At 40.7% G+C, this 21,474-nt stretch overlaps 1 protein-coding gene across 1 annotated transcript in view; it reads left to right on the plus strand.

Moving 5' to 3' along the window:
- Nucleotides 1-21,474, plus strand: part of LOC117944024 (sodium- and chloride-dependent taurine transporter-like) — a 44,839-nt gene that overhangs the window by 7,288 nt on the left and 16,077 nt on the right. The window contains exons 2-9 of the mRNA XM_034870538.1: nt 8,020-8,249; nt 8,503-8,637; nt 14,157-14,245; nt 15,132-15,277; nt 15,722-15,854; nt 18,415-18,549; nt 19,341-19,444; nt 19,554-19,678. Coding sequence (XP_034726429.1) covers nt 8,021-8,249; nt 8,503-8,637; nt 14,157-14,245; nt 15,132-15,277; nt 15,722-15,854; nt 18,415-18,549; nt 19,341-19,444; nt 19,554-19,678 — 1,096 coding nt within the window. The 5' untranslated portion in view covers nt 8,020. The remainder of the gene's footprint in view (nt 1-8,019; nt 8,250-8,502; nt 8,638-14,156; nt 14,246-15,131; nt 15,278-15,721; nt 15,855-18,414; nt 18,550-19,340; nt 19,445-19,553; nt 19,679-21,474) is intronic.

A 21,474-nucleotide genomic window follows, 5' to 3' on the forward strand; every position in this document is an offset into this window, starting at 1 on the left:
CTGTCTTTACTTGAATCTGCAAATTCCTTGCCTGACAAAAAAACTTTCAAACCAAAAGCCCTGTAAATCTATTTCCTTTAAATTTCACAGTAACAATACTGTATATGATTTTTACAGTAGAATGCTGTAAAGTGCTGTTCCTCTTCACCAAATCTTAAATAGATAACTCTTGACAATTTTCTTGTTGTCTGCAGTTAATTGTATTTTAGAAGATGGATTATTCTAATAATGCTGCTAATGTTAAATCACAGATACACAGTATTTACATTGTACAGTGAGAAAATGCAGCAACTGCACAGTAATCAAGGTAGCCCCATATGTCCTTCTACCCATGCACGTCCTCCAGCTCTTCCACACCTAGGTTCCAGGGTCTGTAACGGAGTCTCCACCCAGTTGGCTGTCCTGGAACACCGCCACAGGAAACCGTCCAGGAAGCATCCAAATCATATGTCGGAATAACTTTATCTGACTCCTTCCAATCCAAAAGTTACTTTTCAGATGTCTGTGCTCCTTAAGGGGTGAGCCCAGCCCTGTTGCCAAGTAATCGTCTTCAGTCGCTTGTATTGCACAAAGCTCATGACTATAGATGATCACTGTAACAAATTTAACATAAAATTTACAGTAACTTACTGTCAAAAAATGTCCAACAAGTTACTGTGAATTCTTTTTACAGTAAAGGTACCGTACTTCCATTTGCAGTATTTTATGTGTTCATTGTATTGGATGCATTCAAACGCAACATAAGATAAAAAAGTAAAAATTCAGTAGTTTACTTTACTATTTACAGTTCTATAGTGGCTGTATAAATCAAATACAGTAGTGTTAATGTTAAATCTAAAGTATATAACTGTAGATGTCACAGTCATTATTTACAGTGTAGATGTGTGTGTGTGTGTGTGTGTGTGTTTGTGTGTATGGCCTATGGTCAATACACATGGTCCACTTGTTAGCACAAGGTTAACTATGTATTGACCCATCACTATGTAACCATTTTAGTATTGTTCAACATGGGCCCTATTTCTCTATGCATCTGTGTCCAAATTGCTAATGTAATTTAGTTAAACACATCTGTGAACTGGGCAAATGTGCACCGTCAATTTCCATCCACCATGAGTGCTTTTTTTGTGCTTTTCAGTTGTTTTGTTATCAGTGTCAGACTACATTATTTAGAAATAGATAAGTTGCCACTATACTGCCATACTTTTGTTTGTGACTTACCGATGCCAGGTCAACGTCATAACTTAAGCAAATAGTATAAGCTCACCTCTCCTCTGTCTGCAGCTCTCCAATCGTGGCATGACATTTTTATTTTTTTGAACAATAAGCTTTGGTATCGGATTTCTCCTCCACTTGGGCTGACAGTAGACATCCTGGTCAAGTTGGTTACTCCAAACATATTGGTCTGCAAGTCAAAGTTCAATTCAATTTTATTCACACAGCGCCAAATAACATCAACAGTTATCTCATATCGTGCTTTTCATAAAAAAATCAGGTCTTTACGTCACTGGTGTGTGTTAAAGCTTTTAATGAAACCGTTGACGGTGGCTTGAGAAACATAAAGTAGCAAAACATCTATTTATATTAAAAAACACAGAACACATCTTTAATAATGTATATGAATGCATCTGTATTGATTGTGGATCTCATTAACTCTGATCCTCTCTGTCTCCCCTGTCTCATCCCGCTTGTTAAGCAACATAGATATTATACGTTGTGGATGGCTGAATATGCCAAAGAAGAGCACAATGTGAAAAAAGGCTGAAGCCTTGGAAATCAATCTTTTTAAAGTACAACTATTTGGTTAATTGCTATCCACTGCTGTAAACCATTTGTCACAGACATAATGGAGTCCACTGTCTCTCCAAGCAGGAAATGATACTGAAGCGAGTGTATTCAGTTTCCTCATTTTTTTTTAAATGAACTGTCTTGAAAGTTAGTTATGAAGAGAAATGCGTTAGTGAAATCATTTACTAGTTTAAGAGATCATTAGATCCTCTATGAGATAGATGGCATATACAACCGACATCCACACACATAGAGGTCAGTTGAACACTGGCTGAAAAAGCAAATGTTGCTGGGCAGATTTGTGCGAGAATCCACAATAAAAGCATGAAAAAGAAATGGTTTGAGCTGTTAAAACCAGAAACGTAAAACCTCTCCTTTATCTTTGTGCAGATCTATACTAGCAGATATTACTTGAAATATCTCTGTTTAAAGAAACATGTTATCCTAATGGTGCATGTCCTCCTTTTTTCTTTTCATTGTGTTTTGTCATGTAGCTTCCGTGAAGAAGAATTTCGAGAACGTTTGTAAAATGTAGTCATGTCCTCGGCCCTGTCCTCTGAAGACATGCAGAACGTCAGATAGACAGAGAATGAATGAAAGAGACAAAGTGAGAGAAGCTGAGGGTACAGCTGTCTGGCAGATGGAAAGAGATAGAGACGTGACAATTCCACAATGTCAGACATCTGCTGACTACTAAGTATCCCCCTCTCTCTCTCTCTCTCTCTCTCTCTCTCTCTCTTTATCTCTCTGTTATCCGTCTATCTATATTCACAGGTGGAAATTTCCAGCCCTGGTTGTTTCATTGTCTCCCTGGTCACACTGCTTAAACATTTGGACCAATCGCAGAGTCCCATTTAATAGGTCTGATAGGTATGGCAGGGAGGAGGAAGAGGAGGGTCTAGCTTTTCAATTTCACTTCTTTATTATAATTTCTTGCACATACTGTACACACGATTACATAGCCATGATTTAAACCAGGGCTATTAAATTATAAATTCAATTGGGCCAGATTTTCAAACCAAGAAGGTCAGCTGGGCCAGTCATTTCAGCGGCAAAGCAGCTCCCAATGACAAATTTAAGAAGCAACACAACATATTTTAAATCACCATTTGTGTGATTAAAATTGAGTGCATAAAGTAAAAAGTGCTATAACTAACATGGATACATGGTTAAGGCTACTACTGCACACTGGGGGAACATATTTTACATTACATGTGCGATTAAGCATACCTTTGTTACATCGCAGGCGTGCTGACGTAGGCTACCCTTACCCTGCTGATTTGTGGGAGAAGTGACATGTATTGTTTTGAACAAGAGCAGTAACTTAAGGCTTGTAAGTTGTTCATGCAATCCGAAGGCATTGGTGGAGGGTACGGTCAGTCAGGCAGCAACGGGAGTCGCTTTATATGGAGTTCATGTGTGAAAAACTTGATCCAAACATACTGAGCATGACGATCGCCACTTTCTTAATGTTAGGGAACTGATGTACGTTGACATCATTCCAAAACATTGCAGGCCCTTTGGTGCAGAGCTCCTGTACCATGGTTATAGAGGACTGCATGTCAACAAGTTTGACTGTGAATTTCCCCACATCAATGGAGGGGACCACTTTCTTTGCTCTGGTGGATCTATTGCAACAGTGAACGGGTCTCTGGCATAAACGGCCACCTCTGTGGGCAGAACAAGTCCATCCAATCGACCAACAAAGAAATTTGTCGTCACATCTGGGATTTGTGCAGGGGATTAGATGCATTTGCGGAGTATCGGAAAATGCAGCATTCTGCCTGTGCTCAAATCAGTTCCGAAAAGGTCTAAAACTTGGAATGCGCGCATCTGTTCCACAAGGTCGATGACATCAGTTTTGTCTCTGCCTTGTAGTTCCAAATTGAGATCATTAAGGTGTTTGAATATGTCGCTCAATAAGGAGACATTGGCCATGAAGTTGTCGTCCAGTATGCGACTCAAGTGCGTTTCTGCCTTTTTTTTGCTTTCTGCTGCTGTGGAGGAAAGTTAGGATCACCTCTCTGAGAGCACAGAAACGCTCCAGTGCTTTGCAGTATGCAAAAGCAGGTCGTGGTGCTCAGCAGACATTTCTGACAGCAGCATGCAGAATAAGCGGTGTTGGAGGCTTGATGTGGAGCGAATAAAATTTAATTGGAGCCATCTATTGTTGTTGCTTAGTTTTGCGCATAACACCGCCTGATGCACAAAGCAGTGTAAGGAGATCAACTGGGGTGCAACGGCGGACCAACGTGCTACCAAACCATCTACTTTCCCTGTCATGGATGGAGCCCCATCTGTCACAAGCATGCACACACGCTTTATATCCAGATTATTGTTTTTTAAAAAAGCGGAAGATTTCCCCAAAGACTAAATTGCCAGTTGTGTGTCCTTCTAGGCAGTAGGCCAAAGCATTTGCCGTCAAAATAGCGGACATATATGCACAACTGAGCAGTTTCAGTTTTATCTGTGGACTCATCTACTGCTATAGACATAGTATCAGCTTTCTTCAAATCTCCTAAAAGTGTTTCATACACCTCTGCAGCAAGAATTTCAACTCTACGACTGTTGGAAGTATCTAACACGGGTATGTTTTCTACAGCAGATGCCACCCTTGTTTTAATTTTATCGTCATAAATCACCTCATCCGCGATGACCAGCATACAATCCTTTACAGTTTCGGAGTCTGTGAATGGCCCTTCCTTTTTTGCCAATATCCAGGAAACACGAAGCGATGCTGCAGTAGCTCTCTCTTGGGCTGTGAATGACCGCAACACGGTAGTACTGCTCCGGTTCTAAGATGCAAATAAAAGACTGTACTTTTGCAGCCCTCTCTTGAGATCCCTCAGGGAAATTTGTGCGGAAAGTCTGGTGTTTCTCAACGTGGTGCCTCCGCAGATTGTAATCTTTTAAGCACTGCAACGCACTCATTACAAATGAAACACACTGGTTTGGCGCTGAACTGACGGTTTTCATTGTCAATTTGATGTTTTAGTGTTGAGAAAGACATTGTGATACTAGGCTAATCTAGGCTTCTACCTGCACAGCACGCTCTGCATTGGTTGCGCGTTGCTAGTTTGGCGGGACACCGGTCTGGGCCACTAGGCGGTTGCTTCTGGGCCGCATGTGGCCCGTGGGCCGCCAAACGAATAGCACCGAGTGGACTGGGGACACTAAATTACATATTGGTTAATGCTGATTCACATCCAAAATGGAATGGGAACTGGTTCGTTCATTTCTATTTTCACATTGTCTAATCATGGTTAGAAGGGAGTGTGAACATTTTATTTTAAATATGCAAACATAAAAAAAAAAACGATTTAATAGCACGCTGCCAGCGCTTGAAGCTTCCCGCTCACCCCCGAAGGCAAAAGTCTGGGACTGACCTGTCTCTGAGAAAGTAAACCGGATCACCACTGTTGTTGTTTTATCCATTTTCATCTCTTTTCTTTTTTTCTTTGAATGTTTATGCTGTTCAGGGCGAGGGGAAGAGGGATGTTTGTAATGTTAATGTTCCTGCGACTGTATTTTCTATTTGCAAAACAATAAATCTATTGCTAAAGAAAAACACGCAACTGCCTGTGGAGTCTGCATTTACTGCAGACACCTTCAGTGACATAGTAACAGAGCCTGTTGAATATCAACAAAGTGAACCAATCTTCCAGTATAACCAGCAGAGCAAAGGTTGGGTGAGCAAGCACATGGACAACAGAGATGCAGGGTTTCCGAAGAAAAGACACGGCAAACCCTCTCATCACAGTGTTGAAGCAGAAAGTTGAGCCGCTTTCTGAATGACAGTGTTACAAGTTTCACATCAAGTAACTGGAGTAACACATGATTTCTCTTGATTGGGGTTCACTACTCTCAACTCTCTACGCAAAACCCTGGAAAACAGAATTGCAGAGTCAGCGAGTGACAGTCGTCCAATCTCTGTGTCTTTATTTCAAATTCTCCAAAACATGGCATTAAACAATATTCAACAACAGCAACTGTGATTCACCTAGTCTAAACATGTTTCAGTTCAAGTGTCCACACGTTAAGTTAAATTAAAACACCTTAATACAATTTTTTCTACTCCCCATATTTAAATGGGCAAGATCCTCCACACTCACATTCACAGAAATATCAACCTTACACTCTAACACAATTAACATGAAATTTACATTAACTTACTGGCACACTAGTTACTGTGAATTCCTGTTACAGTAAAGGTACCGTACTTCCATTTGCAGTATTTTATGTATTGTAAAATACAAAACAAGTAAACACAACATAAGATAAAAAGTAAAAATACAGTTGTTAACTTCACTATTTACAGTGCTAAAGTGGCTATATTGTAAAGTTTTTACAGTAATGCTTTGACTATTAGGACTTTACCATGTTGACAAGGTTGTAATGTAACTTTACACGATTCTACTGTAAATATTATTTACAGTAGTGTTACTGTGAAAGGAAATAACTGGAGATTTCCCAGCCATTATTTAAAGAGTACTGTATCGTTCAATAATATCAAAAGGTTAAATAATATTTTAATATATAACAGCTACAGCTAAAGAAAGCCAAAACTAACAGCTGCTGCTATACCATATTCTCAGAGAAGGTTTGCCTTAATATTGATGCAGGGAAAACCAAAAATCATCGTTATCGTCGATAAACAATCTGACAAGCCTAATCAGAACCCAACCCTAATCTTAAACAATATTTCAGCTGGGGTTCAGCATCACTGTTCTCCGTCCCTTCTTCAGTTCACTCTATTTGGCCAGATCATCATGATGCCATTAGATCTGAGCTGACATTAAAATAACCACAATGAGCATAAACGGGACAAAAGCCCCACCAAGGAAGCTTTTCTTGTGCAATAGGAAGCACCACAGTAGCTGTGATGGCATCCTTAGAGTGGAGTCAGTTGAAGATAAACTCCTATATCTGGTCAGATTTGTAATATACTGGAATTAAACTGCCAATGATTATCATTACAGGCTATCCTTGCTTTGGTAACAAGTATCTCAACAGTGAAGCCAAGAGTGTGGCTTTGTGGTTAGGTAATGATATTGTGTGTACATAATGTAATGGCTTGCACTGACAGCACATGATTGTGGGAAGCCTAATTTCTCTGGATATGCATGGCAACTTACACACTCAAACCTTGGGAACCTGAGATGAACAAAGAAGCGAAGCCGCGGGAAAACGCTTGAACCCAGAGAGCCCTCTCAGCTACTGTTATAATAGGCAGCTTACAGTAAAAACCAGGTTATGTGTCAAAACATCAAACATGAAATTGTTAATGCAAGCTGTCTTTAATCCATTAAGGAAAAAAGTGTAGTTTTGTGTAGGAAATGGTTTGCCAGGGACCCAGGTTACACTTTTACGTTTGGAATTGATAGAAAGGGATTCATGGGAAACATCATCAGTGCTTCTGGAAATCATGAATGTCGGCTACACACTCCCTAGGCCGATTTACTTTTACTCTACATGCCCCATCAGGTAAATGTGAAGAGATATTGTTATCGCAACTGACTTATATTTGGGGCTCATATTGCTTATTTAACCGCACAATCACAAGTTTGATTACCATAACAACTAACATTGTTGTAATATCTACTGGAGAACAGCTGATCATGTCCTGATGTCCCTGACTTCTAAATTGGGAGTCTGCTAAGGTGTCAGAGAAGTATGAGTAGAAGTGACTTCGTAATATACACGTACACTGTTAATACTGTTAATACTCTATGCAGTACAGTCATATACAGTAGGCTATATGACTACTTGAGTCTTTATTTTTACAAAACGCATTTTCAACAGCATGGAATACCATGTGGCTTTTCCTCTCTTCTTTCAGCTCGTGTTCAAGCTTTTAGTCCCAATTGTTTTCAGTTGGTTAACCCTCATGTTGTCCTCGGGTCAAATTGACCCCTTTTCCTATATCAATGTTCTTATTAACCACCCAAAATAACATGATTGATTCCACTAAATGCTCTTTGCTAAGTACAAATCTATACTTTCATTCCGTTTAGGGCGTCTCATTCAATAAAAAGCATCAACAAAAGTGTCTGTTTTGAATTTTTGACGTGAAGACAACACCCAGACTTGGAAACTACTACCAGTCACCTGTCAAATGCTGGGAAATCCTGGGGTGTGGCACCTGTGTTGGTCTATCAGCCACTTTGGTAGGTAGCCAGCATCCAGTGGTTCTGTTAAAATCTCTACATCTTTCTCTGTCTCCTGTATCTGCAGAATGGCTCAAAAAGAGAAACTTCAGTGCCTGAAGGATTTCCATAAGGACACTCTGAAGCCGTCTCCTGGTAAAAGCCCCGGCACCCGGCCTGAAGACGAGGCAGAGGGCAAACATCCCCAGCGGGAGAAGTGGGCCAGCAAGTTGGACTTTGTTCTGTCTGTAGCTGGCGGCTTTGTTGGTTTAGGGAACGTCTGGCGTTTCCCGTACCTCTGCTACAAGAATGGTGGAGGTAAGGCATTAAAATACATCACATATGATGTACATATAGGGAATAATAATAATGTATCCTTTATTAGTCCCACAAGGGAAATTACAATTTACACTCTGTTTTTGTTACACATATTACACACAGGCCTGAGCTGCACACACCTGCTTAGTACCTGTACATGCACTAATGGAGAGATGTCAGAGTGAAGATTTGCCCACAAAGCATGTTGTGGTCTGATTTGATTTCATAATGATTATGTTTTCACACCACCCAGGTGCATTTCTCATTCCCTACTTCATTTTCCTGTTTGGCGGAGGTCTGCCGGTCTTCTTCCTGGAGGTTGCTCTGGGTCAGTTCACCTCTGAGGGGGGCATCACCTGCTGGGAGAAGCTCTGCCCCATCTTTACTGGTATGTAGCCCCTCACCAGTCAATTCAATTGATAATTTTAAAGCATTACATTTTGTGCAAACCTAGCGCCTTTCGTAACGTGTATGGTTTTAAAGGGGCTGTACTTAAAATAACAGATAAAAAACGAGATGGGATTGCGTCCACCAGGCTCTCACATTACATGAAATACCCCCGTTCTTTCAAGGCCATGTGCACTAACAAGTTCAATTCTTATTTGCCAGAGCGCAAATCGCCTGGAATTCATTTTGGTGATTTTGCTCACACAGGAAAATACAAGCGACTACAGGCCAAGGACTAAACACACAAACCGAACAGCAAATTTAAAACCGAGACACATGGGTAGCTACCAATGTGTAAATGTGACAAATCAACCAAAAGATGAAAATGCTGGTGCTTTTAGTGTTTGGAGTGACCCTGAGGAGGAGGACATAGCTGTGTAAGGAGAACAGATAAGGGTTGTTGATGAGAATCAAGGGCCCTCACAGCCTGCGGGTAAATGCTATTTAAAAAACCGGGTGGTTCTAGATCGGAGTGATTATAGATACTTCCTAGGGTGTGATGAATCTTTGAGTATTTTTAGGTTTTGATTAGACAGGTGTTTTAAATGTCACAGTTCTTAGGGAGGTCCAGCCCTGTTACAAAAACCCTGTTCAGTGCAGACTCATCATCCACTGAGCAGTTACCCCACCATACAGTGATGGAGAAAGTAAGAAGAAGAAGAAGTGGAGCATCCCAGCCTTGGACACTTTCAGTTTTCTATGCAGATTACAACACACATAGGAAGAGGATTACTTCACTAGATCTTGACATAACAAATACTGGTTTGCTGCTATATACATGTTCTGAATGCCAAGCACCCCCCCCTTGAAGAGCAGCAAAAAGAACGGATGGTGGTGGGTGGATGACTATTTCCCCCCTGCCCAACAGTGTCCCAGATGGAAACCCCTCATTTACCACCATGGAGACACAGTCTAATTTGTAAAAAAATGTGGTTTGCAGTCACAAGCGAACAGAACCACTAAACACATTAAGACTTAGCTTGGACGGCCATGGATTTGAAGGGGTTTAACACCTGAATTTGATCTTCAAAAGACCAAAGTAAAGAGCCCATATTATGTTCATTTTCACATTCATAATTGTATTTTGAGGTTGTACCAGACTAGGTAGACATGGTTTCTTTTTTTAAAACACCACATTTTTGTATTGCACATTGCTGCAGATCCGGTTTTCACCCTGTGTGTTTAGATCTCTGTTTTTGCTCCAGAGTGAGACATCTCACTTCTATACTATCTTCTTTGGGAGCTGCACATGCTCAGTAGCTCGGTAGGATCCCATCAGCTAGATAACTTTCTCCAGCTTTGGTCAGTCCAAGACAGGATTAGCTGGGAGACTTCTTCTAGACCAGGGCCACAGGTGTATACAGTAGTGTTACTGTGAAATCTAAAGGAAATAACTGTAGATTTCACAGTCATTATGATCAGTGTACTAGTTATGTTGAAGAAAAAGTTCATAGTTTGGATTAAAACACAGATTCGGGTGGTCTTCCCTGTGTTTTGTGGCCCAGCCATCACCCCCGACCTCCTCCCTATACGGTACGCGACCAGCCTTTTAGGTGCATAGAGCCAAAAAAAACATAGAATACTTACCAATTCCGCTGCTTTTTGTAGCTAGATGAATTTATGATTCATAAGAACAGGCTGGATGAGCAAACAGCCCAGTGTCACAGCAAATTTCCTGCCCAACTACTGGGTTTGAATTTTCTAGACCTCCATTGCTTTTTACAGATGAATATCTGTGCAACATAAGGCTGAGTCACTCCAGACTCTCGTCGAATCAGATGGCTGAGACCTTACCCTGCAACCGTTACCAGGCAACCTGGCTTGCACTGGCACACCGACACACTGAGGCCTCTATTCAGCTTTTACCTTCTCTAGCTGGCATCTCCTCTCCTGTGAAAACCTTTCACATCTTTCTGCCCACAGGTATCAGAGCGAGACTCTCAGTCTCTTTTCAGTCTAACCTCCACTCCTTCTTTCCTTTCTTTCATCATATTTCCTTCCCTCCTTTCCATCCTAAGCTTCTCCCCCTCTCCATTTACCTCATCAGTTCTTCTCGCCTCCCTCCCTCCAACTGTTTGTTCCCAGCTGATTAAGAAGGTTAATGAATTCATAACTGTTCATTTTGCTCTCGGAGGGTATTTTGTTTTCTAGTTCTCTCTTTTTTTAATATTCATACTGACGCTTCATCCTAAACCAACGTGCGTGAAGCTAAATTCATTTCCTTATCTTTTATTTATTTACTGCTGTTCTCACTTTCACATGTACACACATGTCCTTTCTTCCTTTCTTCCAGACACATCCCCCTCTCGTACGCACACACATACATGCATGCACACACACAGCCGAGACGCTGTACAGCGTGTCCCCAATCACACGTTGCTATGGCAACAGTGCCGCAACACATCAGAAAGATGAAGAGAGCGATAGGAAAGAAGCAGAGCAGCGAGATCTGAGGAGCTGTGAGATGGATTGATAAAGATGACAAAAAGAGAGAGGGGGGAAATAGAGAGAAAGAGAGAGAGAGAGAGAGAGAGAGAGAGAGAGAGAGAGAATGACTTGGCGTGCTAATATATCAGTACGGACCTGAAGGGATCTAAGAAAGAGAGAAGACAAAGGGAATGGAGTCATGTGGTTCCAGACATCTGAATTGCTGCCCCCGTCTTTTGTTTTCATCGTGTTCTGCTCATTAATAAAACCGAGCCAATCTGAGCCGTGCTGGTCTATTCCAGTCCCTTCCAAAGAGAATAATAACAGTGTGCGTGCATGCTGATGGGATCAATGCAGGTTGTTGTCAGCTTACAGAAATAACTACTCTTGTATCAGCAATTTTCTCTGATTGGCATGAAAAACACTACGATGATGACATACAGAGGATTGATATACAGTCGCTACTGATTGGTTAGGGCGAAAAAACGACCCCTGCCCCAAAGTGAGCGCTTTGGGACACAACATGATCACAATGTCAGACTGAATACAGAATTCAGTCTAAACATCAGGCAACATATGATTAACCTCATCTCCTAAAGCTGGCTTAACATGGGGACAGGCTTAATGCAACAGGCTTAAAGGTGCAAGTGTTCCAACCAACATACAGGTATGTGTTAGTCTTGGCGTGCAGGAAGGAGCCCATAACAAATGCTTAGAAAAGCATACTGGGCAACAGGTAGACTGTTATAAATTGTCGCTTGGCAACTGCCAAAGTCAGGCCCTCGACATGTTCTTGTACCGAAACTGTTTGTTTGTCACACTGCAATCCACGCCGAGAGGTGAGAAGGCGGAGGGAAAAACTGCTAAATTTGGACGGAAAGCTGATGAAGCGGACCACAAAATAAGTGCCGCTCTCTCACTCAGAGCACATTGCACTTTAGGATTTGCTTGTTTCATTTTCAGAATTATTTCATATTGTTTTATTTTTTTGTCATTGCTTTGCTTTTTTTTCTTCATATTAATTTATCCCGATTGCACGTCCCGATTGCACATGACATGTTTCGCTCAATTCAAAGAGAACAGCTGCTGTTGGAAACAAGGAAAAGTAGAGTCCTGGAATATAATACGACCCCAACTTTTACAAACATAATGTCAAAAAACGGAGTGATTGGATCAGAGAGAGAATTGGTCAACAACACACACTGTATGACTGCATGATTTATTATCAAAACTGGAACAGACTCTTGCATCTCACGTGCAAGAGTGCATACACTTGCATACAAGAGTGCATATACTTGTATACAAGAGTGCATATACTTGTATACAAGAGTGTATATACTTGCTCTTGATGGCTTAAGTCCAGCCCACATCCCAGATTCCCTGCCTCCTATGTTCCCCAACCTCTTAAATCCTCTTCTGCTGATTTCTTTTGGTACTTAAAACCACAAGACAGAGAGAAAATTGCAATGTTTGCAGATATACACCTAGACTGTGGAACCATCCCATTAGACATTAAAGAGGCTGGATCTGTTAAAAATATTAAACTGCTCTTTTAAAACATACATGTAAGACTTTAACTAAGACATACATTCCTTTTTTCTAGTTATTTTTTCAATGTGGGTCATATGGACTCGTACACAAGTTCCGTCCCGAGGCTATTTTGCAGAGGCACCTTCCTTAAGTCCAGGGCTTATGTCTAAGATACTTTATTCTTCTTCATCATCATCACGTGGGAAGTGTAACGCTTCATTTTTTACAGTGGGAATCAACGTTTAAAGGCTCAGCTGTAAATGTAAACAGACGGAGCGAGGTCAGCCGAGGTCAGCGGTGCGCAAGAGAGATGACATCATGGAGGCGGACGCATCTGTTTGTTTTATCAGCACTGTACCGTGTGATCCGAGTGTGTGTGTGTGTGTGTGTGTGTGTGTGTGTGTGTGTGTGTTGCACATTATCTGTGTGAACAAAGGGACATGAGCCGGTGAAATAGTTCATACACACAGAGACATTTTAAAATTCATGCCTACAGTTCACAAAGACCAACGTGCACACGCACAGATTGCCAATGATATCAAGGACATTCATTTGGATGAGTGGGTTCTAAAGTAATGTGCACACACACACACACACACACAAACCCACACACACATACTTATTTCCTTAAAAGCACCAGAATCATTACTCAACCTTTAACCTAAAACCTAATCCATGTCCAAATCTTGACCCAAATCCCAACTCCTACACCTGTTCCTCTCATTTTCTTATCTTTATTTCCTCGTGTAGTAGAAACACAGGAACATGTAGGCACACACAGCCCTGATCCTGTGTTTACCACCAGCACTATCTCAAGGCTAGATAACGCAGTGAAACACCACTGAAGGTTAAAACTACTAAAACATGATTGCTGTTGACCTCATAGCAAGAACCCGCTGTGGGTATTTATGCTAATGTGTGCCATTTAGCCCAAAGTATAACTTTTTTTATACAATACAGTTTTGTGGCTTTAACAAAAATGTAAGAGGAGGAGTTAAAGGCCAAGAAAGATAAAAGCATGAATCTTTAATGTCTCCAGGAAAATGTACAAACCAATGTGGTTATTGTTACCGAGATACATAATCAACACATAACATCTGTGTACCAAACATCCTTTGTGTCGGTTATTATTTCATTAAACGTGACACTCGTTAGATTTGCACCTGGTACTGTCACGTCTTGTTTTATGGCCAGTCAAAATCCAGCACTAAAAACCTTACTGTTACTCAAAATGTGACACTACAGGGACTTATATGATTTTTTTGAAGGAATTGACAATGTCAGTCATCAGTCATTAGCCTGTTGACTTAGAGATATTCTAGATGTTGGATTTTTACTTCGAAATGGTGTATTGTATTGTTAAAAGAGGGCTTACTTTAGGTTTTTATGTACTTTTGTATGAACAATTGTCTTTTCTGCTAACGGGCAGATTCCTGCCACAAAGTTTGGTAACCTGTTGACGTCTTCTTGTATCATCACTTCAACCTCTCTCCCTTTCTCCAGGTATTGGTTACGCCTCAGTTGTGATCGTGTCCCTGCTCAATATCTACTACATTGTCATCCTGGCCTGGGGCCTCTACTACCTGTTCCAGGTAAGTTTGGAAAAAAGAAACCCTCTCTCATTTCCCTCATAAATGACTTCCATTGGAGAAATACTGAAGGATTTTTTGTCAGGGCAGTGTGACTTCTGATTCTCGACCCTCTACGTACTCACTTGCTGGAAAATCAGTCTTGTAGTAACACTTCTGGTAGAACCTTTTTAGTATCTGGAGTAAAAGGAATAGTAAGTAAATCATAATTTCCTACCAGCCATGAACAGAGTGTAAGCCAAGGTTGGTTCATACAAAAACTACTTTTGAATTTGTACATAAATGAAAAGTGAGAGTGCAAGCGTGTGTGTATGAATTATATATGTGTAGGTGTGTTTTTGTGTATAAGGTCATAGCATAACTTCACAGCTTGTCATCTGTTTTCTTTCATTCTGCGTACATGACAAGAAAAAGCTGACCTCTTCTCGTTGGGTTAACTTCCTCTCAAAATAACCACTGCTGACCATTTTGACAAAGCTCTAGCTGAACATGTTTGTGTGCATCGGTACACTATCGTTTTCTTCCTTTTGTACAGAAAGCATAGCGGTACACCCTCCTTGTGGTCACATAAACCATGGATGTATAATCAGAACTGGAAACAGCATTTGTATTGTGAGAAGATGTGCTAGAGTCCTCCGCCAGCTGAGTGTTTTTGGGCCAGAGGGCGAATGTTCAGTATGTTCACTGGGGACGCTGGGCCAGGCGTTCACTTGATTGTGGGGTTCATGTTTCGGTCCCTAGAGTGTATTACACTTAGGCCATGACCACCTACCTTAGACAAAAACAAAAGCCTTAGTCACTTTTTTCATCTTGAACGTGAGTGGTGCAAGCATGGCACAAAGCTAAGTTGTCCCCTAACGTATCTCCTGTTTTTTGGCATGCGTTTCAGTGTTTTCAGCCGGAGCTGCCCTGGGCCAAGTGCAATCAGTCCTGGAACACCGATCGCTGCATTGAAGACACCTACCGCAAGAACAAATCCCTATGGCTGGCCGCCAACGCCACCAACTTCACCTCCCCTGTCACCGAGTTCTGGGAGTGAGTTACATAACAGCACATGAATGCTTACTTGCATAACCACACGTTTTCATGTTTTGTCATGTAATGTGTTAGTTACGTTTGAGATGATCTTCTACATGGTAACCTACAACATTGTATGGGCCAAAACAGACATTTAGGAACATTAGTACAGAGGCTTTGTTTTTGCTTTCATGTGATTGGCTGACAGAGAGACTAATAAAGAAAAACCAAAGACTGCAGGGCTTTTAGATTTTATTATCTTAAACATTTAGCAGGCAGTGTGGTTGAAGAAAAACCACAGTTGTCAAAAGGACACAAGAAGTAGCTCAAACTTCAGTAGTTTGGTCAACCACGCCCACTTGATTAACATTAAATTAGTGTAATTGTCGTTATGGCAACATGTCAAGAAGTTGTGTGACTGATGGACTCACACACTTACAGAGCTTTCCTTTGATGTTACAGACATAATGTGCTGGGTATTACCAGTGGTATAGAGGATATTGGTCCTGTTAAATGGGACCTCGCTCTGTGTTTACTGCTCGTCTGGGTCATCTGCTTCTTCTGCATCTGGAAGGGAGTCAAGTCCACTGGCAAGGTAAATATATGTTTCTGTTATCCTGTATTTTTTGTTTTTTAAGACTCGACAGCCATAGGATTGGTAAGCAAAACCCGGTGCAAATACGACCCCAGTTCCAAAAACATGTGTATCTACCGGACTACTGTGCTTCTCCAAAACAGACGTTAGAGGCAACTGAAGCATCGTTGCATCTGACACTAGTTAACAATACATTTGGCAGGAGGTGATGTTAGCCTACTGTTAGCTACTCGCTGGCTAAAACACTGTTAAATGCTGACAGCAAAACGAATGGCTGTATTTGACTGGAAAGGATTCCGACACCCCGACATGCAACAGGCTGCAGCTAAAGACACAGTAATGTTTCACTAGCTGCACCATGGGCATTTCCTTAGTCAGAGATGTCAGAGAAACAACAAAGAGACCTAATTGTGCATTCAAACGCACCTCGTAAGCTCATGGTAAATTCAATGTTGTTTTAAAAGAAATTGTTTCATTTTGACCATACGGCCTTAGGAATGAACAAGTTGTTCTTTAATGTTAAAATATCATTTCGGTTCAGGCGACGTTCGGGAAATTTTTAGGCACCAGAAGCATTTTAAAAGCAACATTTTAGCACTCTAATCGCAAAAAAACTCAAATATTACCCTACCCTAGACAGCCAGAGCCGGAGCCCTTATGTTTTTGGGTTGTCCGTCTGTCTTTCCCATTCTCATGATCGCAGTATCTCAGAAAACGCTTGAAGGGAATTCTTCAAATGTGGCACAAAAGTGGTTAAGGTCACTGTGACCTCACAAATTGCGTTTTTGGCCCAAGAATTCCTATGCTAATTATGAAAACATTTCATACAAAAGTCTGATACAGTAGCATAGGCTTAATATCTTAATATTAAATTGCTTTAAAGTTTTCACCAAATATATTATATGGACAGACATTGATGTAAACTGCAACTTGACTGGTTGGGGGAGGCAAGCAACGTCAAGGCGGTTGTTCTAAATTACAGATTGTGTTAATTTAGAGGAAAGAGATACAGTTCCTCTTGAGCTTGAAGAACTTAAAATGAATGCAAAAACTGACTCATCCACTTGTTTCATCGCTGAATCATAATGCCTGCCAGAAACCATGACAGGGTGATTCTCACATGACTCTTTCACACTTTTTTTTTAGTTCTTACCAAGAGAACAATAGGGCCTATGTTCAAATTTAGTCTAGAGAAATGCAATGGAATCATCTTGTTTTTAGCCATTACATCAAAGTAATTTGAAGAAAGACAATATTAGCAAATAAAATAGTCATAGCTGATTTGTTTCAAAGGGTACTGAGATCATTAATTAGACAAGGTTTTACAAACATTTCTGTGGCAGTAGTTCCTTTTCTTCTTCTAGGAGGATAGAATACTTACAGGGCAACATTTGGGTACACTCTGCGGTTGTATTTTCTCACTCCTGTTCTTCGTGGCACCTAAACTACCCAAACTAATATATCACCTGATTTTTAAGTCTTCAAGACAGAGAGCAAGGGTTGAAAGTACTTAGATGTATAAGTTAAACAGTAAAGATATTTTACAGTTGAAAACACACTTGTCAGTGCTCTCAGCTAGATAAACTATGTAATGGAAAAAAAAATTTAAATCCCAAAGATATTTGTACTGCAACTTGTTGTCATGTATTGCCTAATATACTGTGTCCTGTATATATATTTCAATTTAACGGCTGAACAATAAACAATATATGGGGGATGGGGATTCTGCAATGGCTATCCTTGTTTTTATAGTTGTGCAGGATGGATGTACCCTTGGATAAATGCATAAAGGGAACATTTCAGTCCATGTTTAATTGCTGCAACAACAACATCAACAACACAACCAAGACCAGAGGCAGCTCCATCGACCCTAGGCGGCTACACTATTTATTGATTGGTCTGGCCTGACGAATGCTCTCTGGTTGCTCCAAGTTGTAACTCTTGTAATAAAGTCACTGTCAAGGCCAAATGTGGCCACCGCTTTCCAAATAACAGATACTGATACACAGCTATTGATCTAAGGGACAGCCTGTGGTCTTGGTCATAATCCAAGAGTTCACACATTTATCAAACAACATTTCTTATAATGAATTAACTAAAGATATTAGCTAATAGGGCTGAAACTAGTTAATCTGGCGATTATTTTCTCGATTAATCGATTAGTTGTTTGGTCTATAAAATGTCAGAAAATGGTGAAAATAGTCAAACAGTGATTCCCAAAGCCCAGGATGATGTCCTCCAATGCCTTTTTTTGTCCACAACTCAAAGATATTCAGTTTACTGTCACAGAGGAGTGAAGAAACTACAAAATATCCACATGTAAGATACTGGAATCAGTGAATCGTGAAATGTAATAGTTGACAACTAATCATTTAAATCGATTAATCTTTGCAGCTTTATTAGCTAGTAGACCAAATAACAAAGATGACATTTATGTCATGGCCAAAATATATTTGAAACTCAAGTTCCAACTTATAGCCTTCCTCTGTAGAATAATGCAAACTGAATGTGTGTTTACATAATGGGTGACTTTGCTTTTCTGCATTGTGATCTCCCTAAGGTGGTCTACATTACAGCCACGTTCCCATTTGTCATGCTCATCGTGCTGTTGATTCGCGGAGTAACGCTCCCCGGTGCTTCTGCGGGCATCAAGTTCTACCTGTACCCTGACCTCGCTCGTCTGAAGGACCCAGAGGTAGGTGCCCCTGTGCTGTCTGAGAGAGAAAACCCCATCATAGTTCTTCAGGTTTCTTACCCAACTTCCCTACTCCTTCTAAGTGTTACCCACAGCTTAGGGCATTTTCACACCTATAGTTTGATTGCTCTGGTCCAAATCGGCTAATAAGTCTTGGAACAGGTTCCCCTTGTTTTGGTTTGTTAGCCACGGAGAAAAATCCAAGTGTACCAAAATGCATCATTACAAATCATGCAAGAACGTGAGCGTTGATCAGATGTGTCTGGGGCAAGAGCAAGAAAGTAAATACAGGAAGAAGGTCCCATGTTGTGGACTTGTGTGTAATTCTTCCATCTCCATGGTCAAACCAGCTAATTTCATTGAAATTCTTTCTCAGACATTGTTTCCCGAGCGATGCTACTATGACCACACAACGACACATTGCTCTGTCTCCAACTTTAGCAGCGGCTAATTTCACCATGGAAATACGAGTGACCGCAATCTTTTCACCACAAATGAACCGCTCCAGATTTTGTTCGAAAGCGTGTCGAGATCACCTCATCAAGGTGGTCTCGGTACACTTGTTTAGTCTGCTTTTGGTTTGCGTGCCAATGCTGCATTCTCACCTGCTCAAATGAACGGCACCAAGGGAGAAAACGTTAGTGTGCTTCAACCGTGCTAAATGAGGCAGGTTCAGGTTCCCAAACCCTAACTATAAACTGCCCCTTTAGCTTCTTGCTTCTCTATGCATGCCCTGTGCTTCCTGTCCTCAGCAGGCCTTTCTGTCCTCACTCTCGCCCCCTACTTGACAGGTGTGGATTGATGCCGGCACCCAGATCTTCTTCTCCTATGCCATCTGTTTGGGCGCCATGACATCTTTGGGGAGCTACAACAAGTACAAATACAATTGCTACAGGTGAGGCATCAGTTTTCAGTGAGGGGGTTAGCGGTAGTGGAGAGAGGGAAGTGAAGGGATCCTTGTGTGTTCATTAACAAATCCTCCTCATGACATATGTGTGACATAGGGACTGTTTGCTGCTGGGAGCCCTCAACAGTGGTACCAGTTTTGTGTCTGGCTTCGCAATATTTTCCGTCCTGGGCTTCATGGCACAAGAGCAAGGGGTGGACATTGCTGATGTGGCAGAGTCAGGTACGAGGGTTCTGTAAAGGTAGCAGTGATGGTGGGCGCTGCTTCCTGGATAACAAATTAAACAACAGTAATTGCAAAAAAAACAGCAATGAATCCCTAACGAGAATTAGCCAATATGTGTATTTTTCGGTAACTTGGTATTAAATAGATTAAAATGGATTTCAAATGACGTCAATCAGAATATGGAAGTTTCCGCAATCAAACACTACTTGACAACAGCAGAGTCTGAGTAAATTTTAACATATTTGATTGGTCTGTTCGCGCATCTTTCAAGTAAAGCAAGTTGGATGGATCAGGATACGGTAGAGATGTTGCAAAAATGTTTTGGAAGGGAGGGACACTCTAAAATAAGCTAGTATTTACCATTAGAACTACCTGTGTGCATCTCGTGCCAGAAGCTTTAACATGCTATCACAGTTCTGGTCCTGAAAGGTTCCTACATGACAAACTGACTACACCATTGTTGTGGCTCCTATCTATTTCAGTGGCAAATCGGCATATGGGTTTTTTTTTTGTTTTTTTTAAAAATCTTTTTGTAATTTATGTTAGGGCCCACAGCCATGAAATAACTAACCAAATGACAAAACTCCATGGTGTATATATACATATATATATATATATATATAGTTATATAGATATAACTCTGAGGCTGAAAATGCAACTTTTGTTTTTGTGAGGAAACATTGTTAGCTCAGTGGAAGCTGGACGCTTGCTTTTCCAAATCACAAAATGATTTCATTAAAGCTTGTTTTTCATGTCGCAAAGCAGATCAAAATTGATGTTGGCTTGTTCTTTAAAAAAATACACTCAGTGATTGACTGATGAACAGTTGTTTTTTTCTAGAATCCCTATTGGGCCTCGTTTAGAAAGTTTGAATCTCCTATTTTCTGGATTTAACATGCTTCTGTTACACCCTTAAGACATAAGAAATTTTGTTTGATGTCAAATGACACACAAACTTGGAACTTTCATTTTTGTTGATTACAGAACAATGATGTTGTTAGCGTCAAATGCTTTTGTGAAACATAGGCTTCATCGATTGCCCCGAGATTCTCATACATTTTGAATAGACTTTATACACTACCAATGCTGCCAGCCCAGTCGATACGAATATTGGACAATTCTATAGTCTCCAATTTGAGTCCAGTGCCAAATACATTTTTTTCCCAGAATTATCCAGTATCAACGTTGTGTTTGGCGAGTGGGTTGGTGGTCCTTAGATGGCCAAAGATTAGAAGAGTATATCAGAGGAACTAGACAGAGCAACATGGCACTCAAATTTCCCAATAGAAATAGAAGGTAGTCTGTGGTTAGCACCATTGGAATATCATACTATGGATGGACAAATCACAGTTCAAACATCTCCAGACTGCAGTGCGCCCGAAGAACTTATGGGCAATTTTCCAGCTTGAAAACGGGTGTCCATGTGCTGTGAGCCTAAGAATAGATTTATAGAACATTTTGGAACATCACAAGTAAGCCTGCCTTATCTGCGACTGCTTGATAGTGTTGTACCTGACAGAAAAATGAAGGTTATCAGCATGAGAGTGCAAAATAAGCAGACAACGACGGTTTCTGTAGATACAGGACTAAACTCAAAAAAAGAAAAAATATAAAAACCTTTTAAACTTTTAATAAGTAGTATTTTAGTTTTTGACCTTTGAGTCATGATTTATCACAATGTTTTGATGTGGATCTCATGAGTTAAACGGTAACTTGTTCTTTTTTTCCACCTGGATTCTTGGTATCCTTAGACAATCTCTGAAATTGGTCCAGTATTAAGGAGGACCGCTGCA

Source organism: Etheostoma cragini, chromosome 4 (assembly GCF_013103735.1).
Source record: "Etheostoma cragini isolate CJK2018 chromosome 4, CSU_Ecrag_1.0, whole genome shotgun sequence".
Taxonomy (NCBI): Eukaryota; Metazoa; Chordata; class Actinopteri; order Perciformes; family Percidae; genus Etheostoma; species Etheostoma cragini.